Source organism: Cylas formicarius, unplaced genomic scaffold (assembly GCF_029955315.1).
Source record: "Cylas formicarius isolate icCylForm1 unplaced genomic scaffold, icCylForm1.1 PGA_scaffold_6__28_contigs__length_40554024, whole genome shotgun sequence".
In the NCBI taxonomy this organism is placed as follows: domain Eukaryota; kingdom Metazoa; phylum Arthropoda; class Insecta; order Coleoptera; family Brentidae; genus Cylas; species Cylas formicarius.
This window is the reverse complement of record NW_026844347.1, coordinates 20,051,416-20,070,309: the sequence shown is the minus strand read 5'-3', so window position 1 is coordinate 20,070,309 and position 18,894 is coordinate 20,051,416. Positions and strand designations below refer to the sequence as shown.

The window sequence follows — 18,894 nt, the reverse complement described above, 5'->3', positions numbered from 1 at the left end:
ATTAGAATAGAAATTCTTATGTTCGTCCTAGGTACGTCATATTTCGACTCCTACTACCATTCTTGAGTTTTTGATCAGTTACACTATGTCGCAAATCTTTCTGGTTCGCATCCAAAAGTTATACAATCCAAGCCAATTAGTTTCTAATAAGTAGCAAACTAAATGCAATTTTTAAAAAGTGAACTAATAAATCGTCAAATTTTTCTGTTCTGTTCTTTTAAATATGTATTTATGTGTATTTTACAATATATAATTCGATTATCTGTACCTTAGCCTACGGAATGCAGCCTTAAATTATATGTAATTTTTTGCTGAATAATTATTATAGAGTCTTGATTTCTTACTAAAAAAATATGCTAAATTTACTTCAATGAAACATATCGTTTTCTATATATTTGCACTATTATTCACTTACTTCCACAAAATATTCTTTTATTTAATTGTGTTATTTTAGATTTCTATAGATCCCCAAATATGTAAATCAAGTTTGGACCACATGGTACAATAATCATTTAATCATTTTTCTATATATTTGCACTATTATTCACTTACCTCCACAAAATATTCTTTTATTTAATTGTGTTATTTTAGATTTCTATAGATCCCCAAATATGTAAATCAAGTTTGGACCACATGATACAATAATCATTTAATCATTTTTCTATATATTTGCACTATTATTCACTTACCTCCACAAAATATTCTTTTATTTAATTGTGTTATTTTAGATTTCTATAGATCCCCAAATATGTAAATCAAGTTTGGACCACATGGTACAATAATCATTTAATCACAATGATTTGGTTAGGACTTTAAAATACAATTGTGTTTATTTTTAATCAGAATATGAAATTGTTTTCATATCGTATGTATATTACATACATTAACTAAATTGACATTTCATTTGTTTTTAAAGACATTTATTCTTTTTAATTCTATAAACATTCATATTATCAGTTAATTTTAAAAACACTAACGAAAACACACCATTGAAATTTTGGGTGCTAGGTGTGTCATTTTTCCAGTCTTACCTGTTTTAGTGGCCACATTTTGAAAAAAATTACTCTGTTGTACTAGTAGTAATGTTCAGTAAAACCCTCTAAGCACTTGCGTTAGATTTTTACTTGTGTCGAATAAAAGACATTTTAAAACCTAAGCGCATGCGACGACATGACCGAGCCTAATTGCAAACGCTATAAATTCGATTTCTGAAAACTGAAATGGAAACAACTGTGTCCAAATTTAGGACAAATATTCATAATTGCGCTTTGCAAAATGGAGGTCGTTCGAACATTTATAAAAGCCTTTCCGTTATTTGCTAAAAACCTTAGTTAAGACTATTGCTGTTGTTTTGTTAAGGCCGGTTGGACTTTAAGCGTCCTCAAATTTTGTCTTGCGTGATTTGAACTAGAATTTGACAAATTGAAGGTGACTTATTAATTATTACTAATCGTAGCTACATCAAAGCTACAACACTATAAAGAATCTTTTTTTAATCAAACCGTTTAAAAGTATTCCATTGACGTTAACTCATTTTCTCGGAATCGACCACCCTTTTGAAAATAACCGAATGAATTTATAAATTGGATAATCGTTTGCTTTGTTTTACCGGTGTTAGAACCAGGGTTCAAATGCGAATAAGAGTTGAAAAAATCAAATTTCTCTACATAATCTACATTTGTTTTAACCGCTATTTTACGGTAGTAAATAATCTTTGCGGATATTGCTAATGACTTTATTTATGTTATTGGCGTTATGTTTAATTGGAAATTTGCAAGTGGGACTTTCTTTAGCGCAGGAAAAGGAAATCATGACTTTGGGTGCTCAGCGGAAAGTATAAGTTATCACACGCTAAGCAATGATCGTAATTTGTTGGTAGAGAAATAAATAAGCAGTGTGGTTTTTCATTTTTTTGTGCAATGTTCCAAATAACAAATGCCGCCTTAGGCTTCATTTCCCTCCTCAGAATTCAGTTTAATTTGTATTAAAATTTCCTATCATGGGGTTTTCTATTCTCAAATTTAAATTTTAATAATAATAATGTAGGTTTGTTTATCATTAGTTTAAGGGGACGGGGAAATAAATACAGAAAATTAAACAAAAGTATATTTTCTCTTATTTACACTGCACCTCGTACTTCGTCGACACTTGATATATGGACAATAACAATTAGTATATGACCCGTCTTTCGTCTTTTTAAAGAAAAAGGGTAACAACGGCACGACTTTTTCGTCCAACCACCTAATACCTAATGCCCGTGTTCAAGCGTGGTGGCCTACTTTTAAACCGTTCGTCGGTATGCATCAAAAACTCCGAACTCCAGGAACTACCGCAAAGTGGTTTCCTTTTGATTTCGTCTCGCGCCCGTTAAAAGAAATATCGTAAACATAGCCTTCTATAATTGCATGTAGAAATAACAAACAAAGAAATACTGTACTGACGAAAACTATACTAAAGCATATGAAATTTTATCTACACTACGCCGACCTGCTAAGAATTCGCCTCGGATTCACTAAAATTTTCCACCCATGGCTTCATAAATTCCGCACAAGTTGATGTTCGATACGGCCCTTCAGTGTTGCCAACTTTCATCTAGTCGTAGCGTTCGTTCAGCTTAAGCTCGGTTACTTTTTATGGACCCAAAATTTTTTTGCATAACTTTAAATCCGGACCAAACGAGTTCGTTTAATTGCGACTAACTCACCGACTCTATACGCACGTGGTTTCCTTCTTAAATTATGCTGTTCCCGGTTTTCTTCTTGAACTTTTGATACCTGTTTTTTAGAATTATCCCTTAATTCGTCTCTATCTCTTCTACTATCTCTTTTTCTACATCTTCCTTATTTCTCATCTTAACATCTATCAACGCTTCAAAAGGCGTAGGCGTTGTAAAGTAGAATTTAAGGTTCTTTGAGTTCTATCAATATACTTATACCATTTATTTGGATCAGCCATATTTAATTTACTGAGAACTGCAATTACAATGCGATTGATTCTTTCTCTTCTTTGCCTTCCTCCTCTTCGGCGCCTTCATCGGTATTTTCGTCGTCAGTACGTTCGCCTCTAATTTCTAAATTATTCGAAAAGCTGCACATTCTATCAATTACTTGATATTTATCACTATCATAATCCAAATTCAATATGTGAGATACTGTCACAAGGTCATTGAGCTCAAACCCAACTTTCATGTCGCCAACTATTTTTGCGAACTCTTCAGAATTTTCATCTACTTTAAAACCCGAAAAGTTACGCACTCTTCGCCTCATAATTCGAGGTTGGTCATTTTTCCACCATATAAAACCTTGTGTAAAACCTCAATAGCCTTTAACCTAGCGTTCGATGTGTTTTGCTCTATTTTTGAAATTTCACCCAAGGTAGTCATATTTATTTATCTTTGAAAACTTGCAAAAAGTTTAATTAATATTTTAAACTACATTATTTCTTTTACTGGAGCATCGATAAACTTGATCGCGTATTTTCAACCCAATGTATTTATATACAAAAAACGCGAACGTGCGTCTTTTTCTTTTTTTCTTTAACTAAACAGAAAGTTAAAAATCATAATATTTAACATTTGACAAAGTTGATACCCGGAAATTATCATCACAAACATCACACAAATATTTAAAGTTACAGAAAAATAATAATCAAAACTGCCCGTTTGTACTTTGAAAACAAATTCTACTATCACTGTTGCTAAAACTTGAAGAAATGTCTCTCGTTAAACAGATATGTCCAGTAAACATCACTCACACTGTACTTTCCAGTTTTTTTTTACATAAAACACTTTTGACCTTCTGGATCTCCGAATAGCATTAAATAGACACATGCATCGTGCATCCCACCTTTTTGTTGCTTCTATATTTACAGTCGCTGGTAATCTACGATTGGTTTATAACACCATGAGCTGCCATCACCATATCATCTTGAAACAAAAATGCTTCAGCCTACGAATCAGCTAACGTCCACCTTCACAGTTCCTTTGGTTTTTGATGAGTTAAAAAAAATTGCCACTTTGCCGATTAAATTACATCGACGTCCTTACTATAAATGATTTTTTATCACCATCGCGGCTGAGATCCCAAAATGTAGGTTTGTTTATCATTAGTGTAAGAGGACGAAGAAAGAAATACAGTCCGACGTTGTGGCAAATTAAACAAAACTATATTTTCTCTTATTTACACTGCACCTCGTACAACAACTTCGTCGACACTTGGTATATGGACAATAACAATTAGTCTATGACCCGTCTTTCGTCTTTTTAAATAGAAAGAGTAAGCGGCAAAACTAGTCTCGAACTTTAGCAACGACAGCTAAGCGGCTTCTTTTTCATTTCGCCTCGCTTGCGTTAGAAGAAGTAATGTAGACATAGCCTTTTATAATAATTGCATGTAGAAATGACAAATACCGTGCTGGCGAAAACTGAACTAAAGGATATGATATTTTATCTACAATAATAATTTATAAAATTTATTAATAACGTATTAATAATTAACAGATTATTAATTATTAATATCTTACGTATACATTATTTAATGGCTTCTCACGGAGTCGGTCAACTGTATTTAAAATCCGTCGCAAATTATGGTCCCAAGGAAACAGCAAAAGGGCTTTGATTTTGTATGCGGCATCACATATTCGATTTTTTATGAGACAATTCGAAATTAGTAGACTTTGCTGTCAGTTTCTTTATTTCTAGTATATGTAGATCTTTATACAAAGGTTCTGACGTAGTCTTCACGCCATTCTTATGGTAACGCTTTCGAGAAATAGAAAATGTGGTTTCGCTTAGCAGGTAAAAATAACTTTGCTTTGGCACTTCCTTTGGATTTGTGCACAAAAACGGCCGTCGAGGAGCAACCTTGAAATAACATGGAGGACCATTAACTGGCGAAGGAATTATGGTTGGGATTAGGCGAAATAAAGTTGAAACTGCGTTTTTGAACGATTTGCTTCACAACTGTAGTCCTTATTAATTTTAATTAATGGTGTTTTTTGTATGCTGCTCTAGAAGTTTTTCGGAATATTACATTGAAATTTTTATGATATTCTTGCAAAATTATATATTTATTTAATCTGATCCTTAGCGCGGATATAATGTATATATAAATATAGATTTCAGTTTGTCTTACTGCTTTTACGAGAGTTGAATTTTTGGTCCTCGACAGTTAATAAAAAAAATAAAATATTGTTTATTTAACAATTCATTTAAATTTTTCTTCATTGAAAATTAGATTATTTTATATGATCATTTCAAGAGATTTCACATAATTGCGTGCGTTTTTCACATACTATAAGGTTTTCTTATATATTTTTAAAGACGCAAAAAGTTATTGCCTTTCTCATCAAACAATATGACATTTCGACCAAGTGTGGCGCTTTTAGCAAACTTCTTAAGTGTTCCCGCTTTCTGTTATTAAACATATTTCCGAGGTAGTTCGTTGTATGCTAGTAATTCGGGAGGATATGATAGAAGTTTATTCAATATTTGTTTGGCGAAGTATGCCAATCAAGTACTCTCATATAAAAATGGCATCAGTGGCGTCTGGTTCCTAATAACTGTGGTTCCTTTTCTCTTTTCCTTGCTACTCACCATTTTGAGCGTAAAAGATTTGAACCACTTTAATATCAATAATCAGTTATTTATAAGCCACTTCGAGCTTTCGATTGTATTTAGCTTACAAAATACGTCTCAATAAGTAATGCATGTCATACGACTAACGTATTTAATAAACACAACTTGCAAAGAAAAATTGATCGATAGTTGCTTTTTACAAAACTTCTGGATTCCTCCTGCGTCGGTTTTTGCTTAGTCGAAATTTCTGATATTTCGCCAATCATCCTGTTGGCTTCTTCAGAGCTTGACTTGAAACAGTTTCATTCAAGTTCTGAAGAAGCCTCCAAGATGATTGGCGAAACATCAGCAATTTCGACTAAGCAAAAAGCAACGCAGGAGGAAACCAGAAGTTTTGTAAAAAGCAGTGCAGTAGCCTGTGGAAGTTTCTTTGAAAAATTAATCGATAGTTTGCATTAAAACACACCGTACATACCTACTTCAACCTGCATATGCTTTCTCGTTTTTCACGAGGGGGGCGGATTTTAAAGGGTCACGTGTTGCCCGCGGTGCAAATCAAACAGAGACGAAATTGGAGGTTTTCTCTTATTCCGACAAGAGGAGCTAAATGTAGAGTTGTACCTTCAACAATATCTTTTTCTACTCCCGTCTGTAAAATATCTAATTACGCACCGATCTAGAGATCTAGAAGCGTCGCTTTACCACGTCAGTTCCGTTTCCTACGAATCCGAGCCACTTCGGACATTTCCGGGATTTTACCGCAAGGGGTTTGGGAGCAATCGGATGTTTTCGAAGATATTTTCCACGCTTTGAATTTTGACGTTTGTCATTGTATTCGTGTTTTGCGAAAACGACCCAAAAACTAACGATTGTAGAAAAACTATAGTATGCAAATTTTTAACTCACCCGTTTATTAAACACTCGCTCCGCTCGTGTGAAATAAACTTGTGACTCAAATGCCGTTGTTGCATAATATACTATTATTTTCAGTATTGTTGTTAAGTGGTATCTCTCTAGTCTTTCCTCTTGGATCAACACTAAGACCGAACCAAACAGGACACTAATACTTTCCGATGATGGAGCGAAATGAAAACCGAGTTTCGTCATCTTTTTTGTTGCAAAAAAAAAAGACCACCATTATTCCAAGCGTTAAAACTGTTGTTACGCACCATTAAAACTGGGGTAATCACTTAAAGAGAAATTCATCATAAACTCAACAGCTCAAAATGGAAAACTGTTGTTGAATTCACCAAGCCAAATATGTAATAAATCGAAAATTAATTTCCCGCATTCGCTTAACCGTAAATGAATTTTGCAATTTAATAAAAAGCGATATTAAGTGCTGCGTCAATTCATTAGTACCGTTTATTAAGATTTCGGCCGTATAATTATTTTAGAAAGTTTACTGTTATTTGAATACGCGCTTGAAAAATTGCGTGAAGAATCAAACGTGTTACACTAACTTTGTTCTCAAATCCACAAAGGCGATTCTTTTTTGTACTTTCGGTTACTTGTACTTACTTGCCGCTCCAACTGCTCGACAGAAAGTTGTATAAATTATGTATAATAATTAACCATTAATATAATAATATAATTTTTAGACATTTCAACTGAATAAAATGAACTGTTTCAAAGAAAAATTTTGTATTTTATCTTAATATTTCCTTCGTGAAAAAAGGCCTGAACTCGAGTGAAGCAACTTTATATTACTCTCTAAACTTTGGTTGTAGTCATCATTTTACTCTCGTAAATAGGAGGATAAATGAAACGCAGATTAAAATAAATGAAAAACTTGTTAAGCATTAGTTGAGAGTTTAATCAAAGGATAGTAATATTGTGAGATTTATTTTTAAATCTATATTTGTGTAAAATACTTTTTGGTTCGTGTTAATCAATCATCGTCATTTCTTATTAGATTGTTAAATTGTTGAATTACCTTGCTGTACCCGCTTTTTACGGTATCTTTCTTCAGCCTCTTCTTCATCTGCTCATATTTTGTAGTTTCAATAATTCGTTAATTAATTACGTATGTCACACAATTTTAAGGAATGATTCGTTAGGTAATTTTAAGACAAAAGATTTTTTTTCTACATGGTGTTTGAAATAATGTTGATATTTTAAACAAATTGAATTTGCGGGACTTTCGATATGCGAAATTAGAATTTACTCTTTCGAAATGTCATGACAATTTGTACGTATTGTGTAAGTAAACATTTCTGATTAAAAAATAGATTTCTGTCTCATTTTTCTGCAGAAAAGGTAGAAATCACTATGAGCAAGCCGATATTTGATGATTTGAAGATATTTGAACTCGTATATGATTTTAAATGATAAAATCATTTACTATTTACCATTATTTTTTTTTAAGATTTTTTTTCAATTTCATTTAATTCATAAGCGGTACAACTACAGACGATTGGATAATTGTTATTAAAACTTCGGTACTCTTAAAATCTACCATGCAATTTTTAATGCGTTCTGCAATTCTCCGAGCGCTCGTATAGGGATTTTATCATGGTTGCCGGTTTTTCTATTACGAACGTAGAACTCTTAACACTACCTGTTCGCAAAGTCGTGCGGTTAGGCGTTTGGAGTTCGGGATATGTTTCACGGTAGATGGGTGTTGCTACAGCTATTTTGTCAAATGTGAAGATAACGTGGCAATTAAAAATACTGCAATGATTTTCCGCCTCTCACTTCTCTTACGAAAAGATTAATTTATTCGATTCATTGTCGGAAGCGACCGTCTTCAACAGGTATGAAAATAAAAAGTTTGTAGTTCTATTTGCAATACTTCTGGATTCCTCCTGCGTCGCTTATTGTTGCTAACTGAAACAGTTCAGTTAAGTTCTGAAGAAGCCAATAGGATGATTGTATGCAGTATTACAGTAGCCTAGGGAAGTATCTTTGAAAAAGGTTTGTAGTTGTTGTTTATAAACAGTTAATTAATTTTTTTTTAAATAAATAACTGCATTTATTGCAACCGGATAAGCATTCTTAAAAAAAAAAGAAAGTGAAAATGATTTTCACATTGTTCCACTTAAAATCTCATGCATCGATTATTTCAATGACAAATACCTCGAGAACGAGTGCTCAATGTGATTTCTACAAATCACACTGTTTTACATAAAAATGATAGCGACAATTTATTTTTTCCTTATAAGTGTTAACAGGTACGTACAAAAAAGTTTAAAAGAATAAAGAGCATATAATCGGTGCCCTCCACAAGTAATAGCCATACCTAGTTAAGCCAAATTGGAATTAACAATTAAACAAAGAAGAAAATCAATTTGCATCCAAAATCTTCAAATATTACTAAGAAAAAAATTAAAATTCAACATCAACAAAAATGAAAATCTTGCTGACCCGTATTTATGTGATTAGAATTAACCAAGGAATCGTTCCTTAAAGTTAAGCTACATAGATAATTAACACCCTGTATAGCGCCCATAAAAATTTGCGTTTTTGATTCAAACAATCCTATGAATTGTTCGTACATAAACTCGCAGTACCGGAAATCCATGAGGTCGTGCGCAGACTTCACAAGCCGAAACTGCCGTTGCTGAATAGATTGGATAACGAAGGTACAAGAGTTCCTTGTTTTCTAATTAAACCTTCGTTGCGATCTTTGTTTAATTTAAAAACCCTCGAATAATTTGTAAGCGTAGTGGCACTAAATTCTTTATTCTGAACCAATTACCCTCGTAATTACGCGAAATAGGTCTTACACCTGGTGGCAATCTGTCTTAAGTTTCCTATTTTTTGTATTTTTTCTAATTTTTCCGAATAAAATAACAATAATATGTTAAATGGAATAAAAATTAAGATAGAAAACAAGCAGATTTTTAAAATGTCAAAATATATGTTTATTTAAAAGAATATATTTCTACATTTTTGATAAGCTTGTAAAAAGCGCAAAAAAAATCAAAACTTTAGCTTGTATCTTTAAAATTATATCTTTTGCAAAAAATCTGATTACGCCACTGAATTCTACGTAAAATGATCTATGAGATTCTTTTAAAATAATAATAAATAATATCTTAAATGGAATAAAAATTAAGATAGAAAATAAGTATATTTTTTAAATTTTAAAATATGTGTTTATTTAAAAGAATATGTTTAAACAATTATACATATTTAAAAAGCTTCACAAAAGATCTATCTATCTACAATAGGTAAATGAAATTTTCTATTTTACCGGCTTGCCGTATTGCTCTCTAAAAATAACTGAGATCTCCACACCACCCCTGTAATAAATACGGTAGGCACAATCCATTATAAATCTTCATTTTAGTATTCTAATTTAAACAATTTCCTTATTCTCAAATTCAAATTATCACTTTACTTAACTGGACTGAATATTTTTCTTACCTGATTAATTTGTGAATTATTTATCTCACATGAGGATCCCTAATTACTTTTTTTTTATTATATTTTTAAAATTTGAACGTTGTTTCTTCAATGGTACCAAAAATAAAAAACAATAAGATATTTAGATCACACTGCTGTCATATTACCATATTTTTATTTTTTAACTCCCTCGTTAGATTTATTACTTGTGGATTTTATCAATCGTAGTGAAAAATGTCAATTATAAATTTCCTTTTTTTAACGGTATTATTTTTTGTTGCAGGGCGGTGACGGATCCAAGAGACGGTAGGAGAGTGGCGTTGAAAAAGTTACCAAACGTTTTCCATTCTTTAGTATCTGCGAAACGAGTGTTTAGGGAATTAAAAATGCTGTGTTTTTTCAAACACGAGAACGTAAGTACTTCTTCATGTGATATAATAGGTGATTCCACTAACTAAACTAAATGTAAACCGATGACCTTTTCTCCAATAGAAAATTGTTTGCTTGTGTCTCTTCACCTGTGTGTTTCAGGTACTTTCTGCGTTAGATATACTTCAGCCTCCACACTTAGACTTCTTCCAAGAAATGTATCCTTTTTTTTTTGGTTGTAGTTAAATGGGCTTTTTTCGCGACATTTTAAAACATTTTACGTCGATAAAAACTATGACCAACCACGGTCCATTATTAAACACGAATTTCGATTGTATTCGAAGAAATTAAACTTACTGTGTATTTTAACAGGCAATTCATATATACGCGGTTTGCTGCATCAGATCTACATACTGAATATTCCTGAACAACGTTTAAAAAATGCATCGAACGGCTTAAAAGGTCGAACGCGCCAGTATCATTATCGTTAAGACAACCGAAATGGTAATAACTTTTTGTCGTTTACCGTTACTAACAGTTCAATTAGCTAATTTGTTAGTATACTAATTAGCTTTTATTCTACACATTTTAAGTAGCAAATGTGTTCTGTTTGCAATATATTTGCTTTATATTATACTCGTACTTGTGGTCCATGTAAAACGTACCGCAGACTTGGGATGAATTTTTCGACAAAATTCATAAACAAGGGAAGTTTGTCACAATGTTTTTTTTTTCAAGCAGAATGATGGACAAGTGATACCTCGCTAATAAAAACCATTAATTTCCTATATCTGGTTTACAACATTATGAAGTTTTAAAATGGCAGCCTTAGGTTTGACGCAAAATTTAAAAATCGAATTAATTTCTCTTATTAACTTGTTCTAAAAATGTTCTATTTTTTCAAATAGAGGTATTTCCATAAGAAACCAATTTATTGGCCGTTCCTATACACTCTTCCTTCTGCGGTTTACCCCTCGTTTTGATTTTTCGAAAAATTATTATATATCGCGTTGTCGATTAACTATAGCCTGGACCGAATAAACTTTTCAATCATGACCGACAATAACAAAACAATAATTGTTAAAAAAATGGTCGCAGAAATCTTTTAAAATAGTCATATGCAATAAGTAAAAATAAGTGTTTATATTTAGTAACTTTTCGGTCGATTATCTATCTGATAAGTCATTGATATTTTGCAAATATACCGGTTATTCCAGTAAGAACAACGAGGTACAGTTTAAAGGAAAAGGGCCCAAAATTAAAAATAATATTAAATCCAAGAAATTATTTTCGACAGTTTTCACATGCTCAGTCGTTTTCTTCAAATATTTAGTCTCACCACTTTTAGTTTTCATTAAAAAATAGTTTTAATGACTAAGTCAGTTGTTAGTGACTAATTCTATTAACTCTTGACGCATTTAAGTAGTAAAATGTAGAAAACTATTTAAAAAATGCATAAAACCCTTTTTGACAGGCATAATTGAGTAATTATCAAGTTTGCTATGAAAACAAATGTGATTTTTATGTGACCAAACGATGCGCATCTGTCATGTCGTTATTTGATGCTTGCGAAAGTCTGTTGATTGGCTACTGTTTTCATTACTTTAACTTTGTTAAATATTTATTTCATTAAAAATGTCTTATTTAAACTCATCATAATTCAATGCTTAGAAGAAATCGACGCACTAGGAACGAAGGATAATACTAATTATTTCAATTCATATTTTACTTTTTACTTAATATAATAAAATTGGTTAGTTTCAGATATCAAGGCATTGCAAAAAAAAAACTAGAAGAAAAGGATAAAATTTTATCTCGATTGTAAATATGATTTGGTATCCTATGTAATAAATGAGGGTTTTATTTGGTTAGTTTTGGTTAGTTTCTGGATAATTAGGCGTTAATAACAACCTGTAGAGTGGAAATTTCTTCCAAAATCTATTTTTTTATCGTTAAGTTTATTTAATCATAATTAGGTTGCTATAAAGTTATTGAGATGCGGATGGCTATCTAATGACCTAAAAAAGACGTATCGTTCCATTTATTCTTTTTTCGGAAAATTCAATTGTTTGCATTTATGTCCGAAAACTGGTGGCAAGGTAAATAATGGCACAACGTACCTAGCAAGAATGATTGCCTAGGGAAAGCCCTCCCTTTTTAATGACCCTAAGTTTATTTTCTTGGCGAGATAGGACAAACAGCATTAGACAAAAAAAAATTCAATTTGCCTCATTTTTAAAACTGTACTCACTGTAACTATGAGATTTTTTTATTCATTATTATTCATTGTTATTCATTTTCTTTTCGCTGATTTAATAATTTTTTTTCAAATTTCTAGGACCGTTTTTCTAATACCGTACCTCGTTGGCCTCACCGTCACATCTGGTATATTGAAGGTTTTATGATAAACCTCGCTGATGATGCTCTAGAGCTTTTCAATGCAGACTCCTGAGATGAACTCAAATTCGTAGCACTACGTAATATCAAAGTGTTAACTTTGATAAAAGAAAATCTATGACATTTTAGGTTTGTGGGAATAAAGTATGTCCTGTTTTAAACCTCTCTAAAAAATTTAATATCCAAAGATCAGAATCAAATGAAATGTTTGAGAATATTATAGTCAAATTTGAGATGGGGCTTATAGGTAAACTTGTAGTAAAACTCAGTAAAAAACTTTTTTTTCGAAAGTGATGCGATGCAAACTCATAATGTTGTAATGCACAAAAATATAAAAAATATGTGGTCTAGATAGAAATTTATTTAATAAAATATGTTTAGTCAGTGTACAGTTGCATGTTCCATGAAGTAAAAAGTATCATAGTAGTGGCATAGTAAAAAGTGTTTTGTGTGTTTATTTTAATGTATGATGTCTATTTTTTTTATCTTTCACATTCATTGCATGCATTAGTACGCAATGCCGTTTTATCTGTAGTAGTAATAGTAGAAAAACTATTTCATTTTTGCGTTTTGAAATGGGTAGGAAGTATAGGTGCCATTTTTAATTTCGCCGCGCTAGGGTCGCGCCCCGGTTTTGTTCGCCGAAACGATAAATTACAAATTAGCGCGATAACGTTGCCGGTATTTAAATAATAAATGGCGGTATCTCGGCCGTAATAGTGCACGAACTACTTCGCAATGAATTAAAGTCGCTTAATAAGGCAATTAAATATCGCCCGCGGCGGCGGAAGTTGCGGATTAAAAAAGCGTCTTCGACGCGTCGGTCGCGCTTTGCACTCGGAAAGAGTCGACCCCCGGAGGTTGCTAGCAATTTACGACGGTGTTACGAACGGACATTTTTTGCGGCGTACGTAAATATACTGTACGACCCCCGGTAAATGTAAATATATTTTATTATTATTTTTCGAAGTAGTTGGGATAAATAAGAATATAACAACCGATGATATTTTATCATAATAATATTACAATTCTGGTGGCAAAAGCCTGTGATACTAGGGACCTATCGTCTTGTCCGTCGTTACGTGTTGCACGAAGGGTAACCTTGACTTCCGGTTAGCCTTTGAAACGATACCCCCCCCTCCCCACCCGCGCGCTGTAAAGGTGATAATAATAATAATACATTTATTGTTGTCCCAAGAATAAATTTCATGTTACAATAATTTGTATAGTACGTGGCCAACAAAACTCTTTATTTTAAACAAAAGTTTCACACGCCTGTAAGAATCAAGTTCAAGCCTAGTTATACCTATATAACTTATATGACAAAAATTCTTCAAATATAAATTCCAATCGCGCATGGTTCTCTAGGTTCACAATGCATAAACTGTGTCGGAGAAACTTATTGAGTTTACCATATGCGCAATGTCCTACGAATAGGACCTTTTGAATATTTCTTTTTGGTTTCGCGGCGCTATGAATCTGTAGTTTTGCCTTAGATTTGATGTATGTACCGTGCGTTCAATTTATCTTGATAGCATTTTAATTCGCTGTAACTTTTTTGTTTTTAGAGGTATCGAGGTAAACAAAAAAAAAACAAAACGTAGGATTAGTGGCCAATTTTTTTTCCAAGTAACTTATAAAACAAAACACTATCATTTTTCTGACAGATAAGCCTACATCATATTTTCTTAAATGAAACACCCTGTATATTATATGTGTTTAATAGAATATGTTATTCCGATTACAATGATGTATCACACTCTATATTTTAGTCCACTCGTTTTTGACAAATCGTCAAAAATAGGAAATTTTTATATAATTTCAAGGAGTGCCGTGACGGACTGCAACAACAATAATTATTTACAAATTAAAGTAGAAGAAAAACACTAAAAATGACAAAACACACTAAACTAAAAAATTCTCAAACTTTTCTAAATACCACCAATGTGACCATCATTTTCCTGAACACAATCTCATACACTAATTGTATGATGTCTTGCATTTAGCAACGTTTTTGGATTGTCCCTTAACTGATTGATTGCCTCTGAAATGATTTGCCGAAGTTCCAAAACATTATTACAAAGAGTTCTGTGCACGTGATTTTTTATGAAAAAAATCATTTAAGTTAAATCAGGACTGTTGGCTGGCCAATCCATAGTTCCGCCGGTCCCGATTCAACCCCTGGAACATTCCACGTTAAAAAAAAAATAACTTGCACAACATTGTGGGTAGGAGTCATATAATCAGCGCTGATATATTTAGGGGTAAATCTTCTATATATTGGGCTAAGAGTTGCAAATAATAATATCCAGTTAACTTTTGATCTATTTCCCATATTGCGTATTTTGTCTATTACATCAGTCCATAAAATGTTTTTCAAATTATCATTCTCATTACGTCTATTTAAACAACCTAAATAAAACTGCATCTTCCTTTGACATTGTTCTGCACTTAGTTGTTGAGTTTTTACGAGTTTATATTTATATTTTTTCAAAACTCTAGTAATAACTAACCAAAACATTATGATTCCGACATACCTTTTTAGCATTTAATACGTTACCGTTTTCTGCAAATTTGTTTGGCAGCCTTGGAAATATCTGTTTTGAAGGAGCTCGACACTCTGGATAAAGTCTAATATGTTTGTCAAAAACAAGCGGACTAAAATATAAAGTGTGTTACATCATTGTCACAAGCTATTCTGTTAAACACATATATAATATTCAGGGTGTTCCATAAGATGTAGGCTTGAATGTCAAAAAATTAATAGTTTTTATGAGGTGCAATTATCGCAATTTACGCCGTTAAAACAGTCCTTACAGACAAATAAGACTCCAGGTCGCGAAAATACTTTAGCTATTCGAAATACTTATCTTTTTAATATCTAGAGAGTTCTTGACTAGGAGCACTCACGCTTTTGAAACTTTTTACTGACGTTGGACGACAACCGTACAAGGTGTCAAATCTTTGATGAATTTACGGCCTATGTCCCACATTAATAAAGTTCGAGTGTTGCGGCTTTCCTAACCCAAGTCTACTTTTTCATAAAAAAGGTGGTACCTACCTATCTATCTATCTTGGATTTTTAGATTTTTAGGGTGACTTTGTAAGTTTAGCATATTTTAACTGAAAATGTTTAAAGTGTTCTGATCTGATTTTAATTTAGGATCCAGTGGCATAGTCGGTTTTCTTCTGAAACTCACAAATTTAGTTATTAAGCTTGCTTTTTTAATTTTTTTATGAATACGCTATAGCAGATAGACTTTTTTTAAAAACAAGTTACATAATTTATTACAAAACGTTACTTGTCAAAATAAACTTGTATGTGCGCAATATCAAATGGGGATTGATAATTCACCCCTGTTATGTTTATGTTATAATTGTTATATTTTGGGTGAACATGAGCTATAGCTAGGATTGTGGAATTGATCGGTCAAATTTTATTTGTGTCATTGGACAGGTTAATTGTCTGGCCAATGGACCGAAATAATTATCAAAATACCATGAAATTAATATTTATTTATTTATATTGTGCGTTACGTCACCGTCGCATCGTTGTGGGAACCAAATGGAGTCAATATTATTTTTGAGATTTCCCGAACCGCTAAGTATCCTATTCCTTGAAGAGGGTTATAGGTGAACTGGACATCACAAAGGCATAATAATTTATTATAAAATACATGTTATTATTAAATAATGATAACACTCTACAATTGCAAGATGTCATTTAACACATTTTTTGACCAGTCAATTAAGAAGTGGTCAATTGGCCAGCCCCAACAATAGCGATAGCAGACTGAAGGGGAGGCAGAAATTAAAAGAATAATTATGAAATGTCATGACTGCTTGACAGCTAAAGTTTATTAGGAAAACGGGTATCTTTTTTCTATGACCTCACTCATGAAAAAAAAAATTAAAATTAAAGATATGTTATGCTTCGTATTTAAAATACCTTTTATGTGTTACATATTTTCGGGAAGCTCATAACAATTTTAATAAAATTATTAAAATGCATACGGGATGTTTTTTTTTGCGAGTTTCAGAAGAAAGCTGACTACGCCACTAAAGGCATCGTAAAAAAACTCTATCCAGATCAGTTTTCACATTTTCCATTCCAACATTTTCAAAAATATCCGTTATTAAGCGTCAAAAGTGTAGAGATGGAGTCCCTCATAATAAAATGTGTTTTGCAAGGATGTTTTTGTTTTTACATATCTTTTGTTAAAATTTAACCTTGTACGAGTGTTATGCGTATTTGATATCTTAGGTCATAGCATGAAATCTCTATCTAGTTCATTACTGTCTGTCGTAAATTGACACAGAATTTTGTTTGTTTTTTTAAAAATGGTAGCAATATAGCTAAGTGACCTAACTGCACAACTACTCTGACTGGAGTCTGTTAACTTTTACCGACAATGAATTTATTTTGCACAAGTATAATTTTTACAGGTGCCAATTTATTGCAGTTCAAAATGATACAAAATTGTCTTATTAGGTAACTTACAGATTACTAATCTCTCTCTGCGTGTACTTTAACAGTAATAATGTTGCCGCTTAAATCTGGATCTAATTGAGGATATCATATTAACACGTAAATATTTCACTTCAGAAAGCAATTTCAATTTCAGAAGAATCCTTCAGGATTTCACACACATTCATATAACAATAAATAGGAGGGGTTTACGACATATTCAAGTTCTGATAACCATTTTAAAGCTTTGCCGCCAATGCTAGACGCTAATTTGTGGATAAGTATTTTCCTGTCAATAGATTTACAATAGGTCAATAGGTCTACAAACTCCCCAATATTAATGTTCCCAATGCTAATATTTTCCCTCGATTTTGCGCATACGTATTGCTAATTTACGAGAGTGTTTGTTTGTAATCCTCGGTTGACTAGTAACTAACATTGAAGTAATTCCTTAATTGGTTATACACTAATATTTCTAATATTTTATCAAGTACTGACACCAGTTTTTAGATACATTGGTTGGTACCTTGTAACTTGGTTTTGTCTAGTGGATTATTTTCAAGGTTTAAAAGAAGATACCCAATCGCAAACAACAAATCTTATTGAGAACTTCGTCACTCGTAGATTAATTTTTCAAACTATAAACTATATTTTAAATTCACCATTAAACTAATGTGTTTCTTTTAGCGTATTTCTTTTCTCCACACTGTCTCTATAAAATTGATTTAAAAAATTCCTCAATTGATCAATTATTTATTTCAAAGTCAATTTCTAAGAAGTTTTAGCTTTGATTTTCTTTCTCCACATCTTTTTGCTTACTTTATCGTTCTTCTGTTCCACGGCAATTTGTTACCCCATTTTTTTTGCATTGAGGCTATTTTATATATCCCGTCTTGGATGATGGGAATACAATACATTTGCTTGCTGACGTGTAATATATATATCAATACAATCTTCATAATATCTTAATTTTCCTAACTTCTTAATAATGTGCTAATTTTATTTTTCAGGATCTGAGAACAATCATTTTTTTGCTTTGGGGCTATTTTTTCTAATCGTGCTGCTGCCGATGTGTAATTGTCCCACAGTCAAATTCATAGAATAATATTTGCATCTAGATTTCAATAGTAATTTTCCTCAATTTGGTGATCAGTCACTACAGCAAAGTCGCAAAGTGCTTCTTTGATATAAAAAACTGTACTTCTCAATACTAATTGTAAAGAATATAGGAATAGAAATAATAGAGTCTAAGTACCCATTCTATTTCTATTACAGCTTCAAATCCTGAATGATGTTTTATTTCTTCGAAACATTTTCTTAAAAATATATTCAGCTTTACCGTTTTTACACAACAACAAAATTATACCAGGTCTAGCTTTTTCAATATGAAAATGTCTATTATAAGTTCAAAGTATGTAATAAAAATTATGTTGAAAATTTTTGTTCTCTGGTTGGAATCTTGTTGTAGGTAGTTTAATCAATTACTAGCGAATAATTCTGCAGCATAAAGTTATTTTTCCTTTTTGTGTTTTCATGTATAATTATTTGCAATCGGCACACCCAGCACATTTGCAAATCTTTGGTTCTCGGAAGGAATCGATACAAATTAATTAACTTTCCACGGAATAAAGAGAATTCCTAGCAACGAAACATGGAAGTTTCAATTCTTGTTACTAGAAAATTTAAATGTTCGCATTTATCAGCTCTTTATTTCCATTCTGGGATATCTATTCAT

The 18,894-nt window shown here is 32.1% G+C and overlaps 1 protein-coding gene across 4 annotated transcripts in view; it reads left to right on the top strand.

Annotated features, from left to right (window-relative positions):
* The window catches only part of LOC132703584 (serine/threonine-protein kinase NLK), a 110,273-nt gene that overhangs the window by 66,282 nt on the left and 25,097 nt on the right, over positions 1-18,894 (top strand). For all 4 annotated transcript variants that reach the window (XR_009619103.1, XM_060672931.1, XM_060672932.1 and 1 more), the window contains exons 2-3: positions 10,209-10,338; positions 10,457-10,512. Coding sequence is in view for 3 of the 4 variants with exons in the window: in XM_060672931.1 (XP_060528914.1) it covers positions 10,209-10,338; positions 10,457-10,512 (186 nt within the window). In the remaining variant the exon portion in view is untranslated. The remainder of the gene's footprint in view (positions 1-10,208; positions 10,339-10,456; positions 10,513-18,894) is intronic.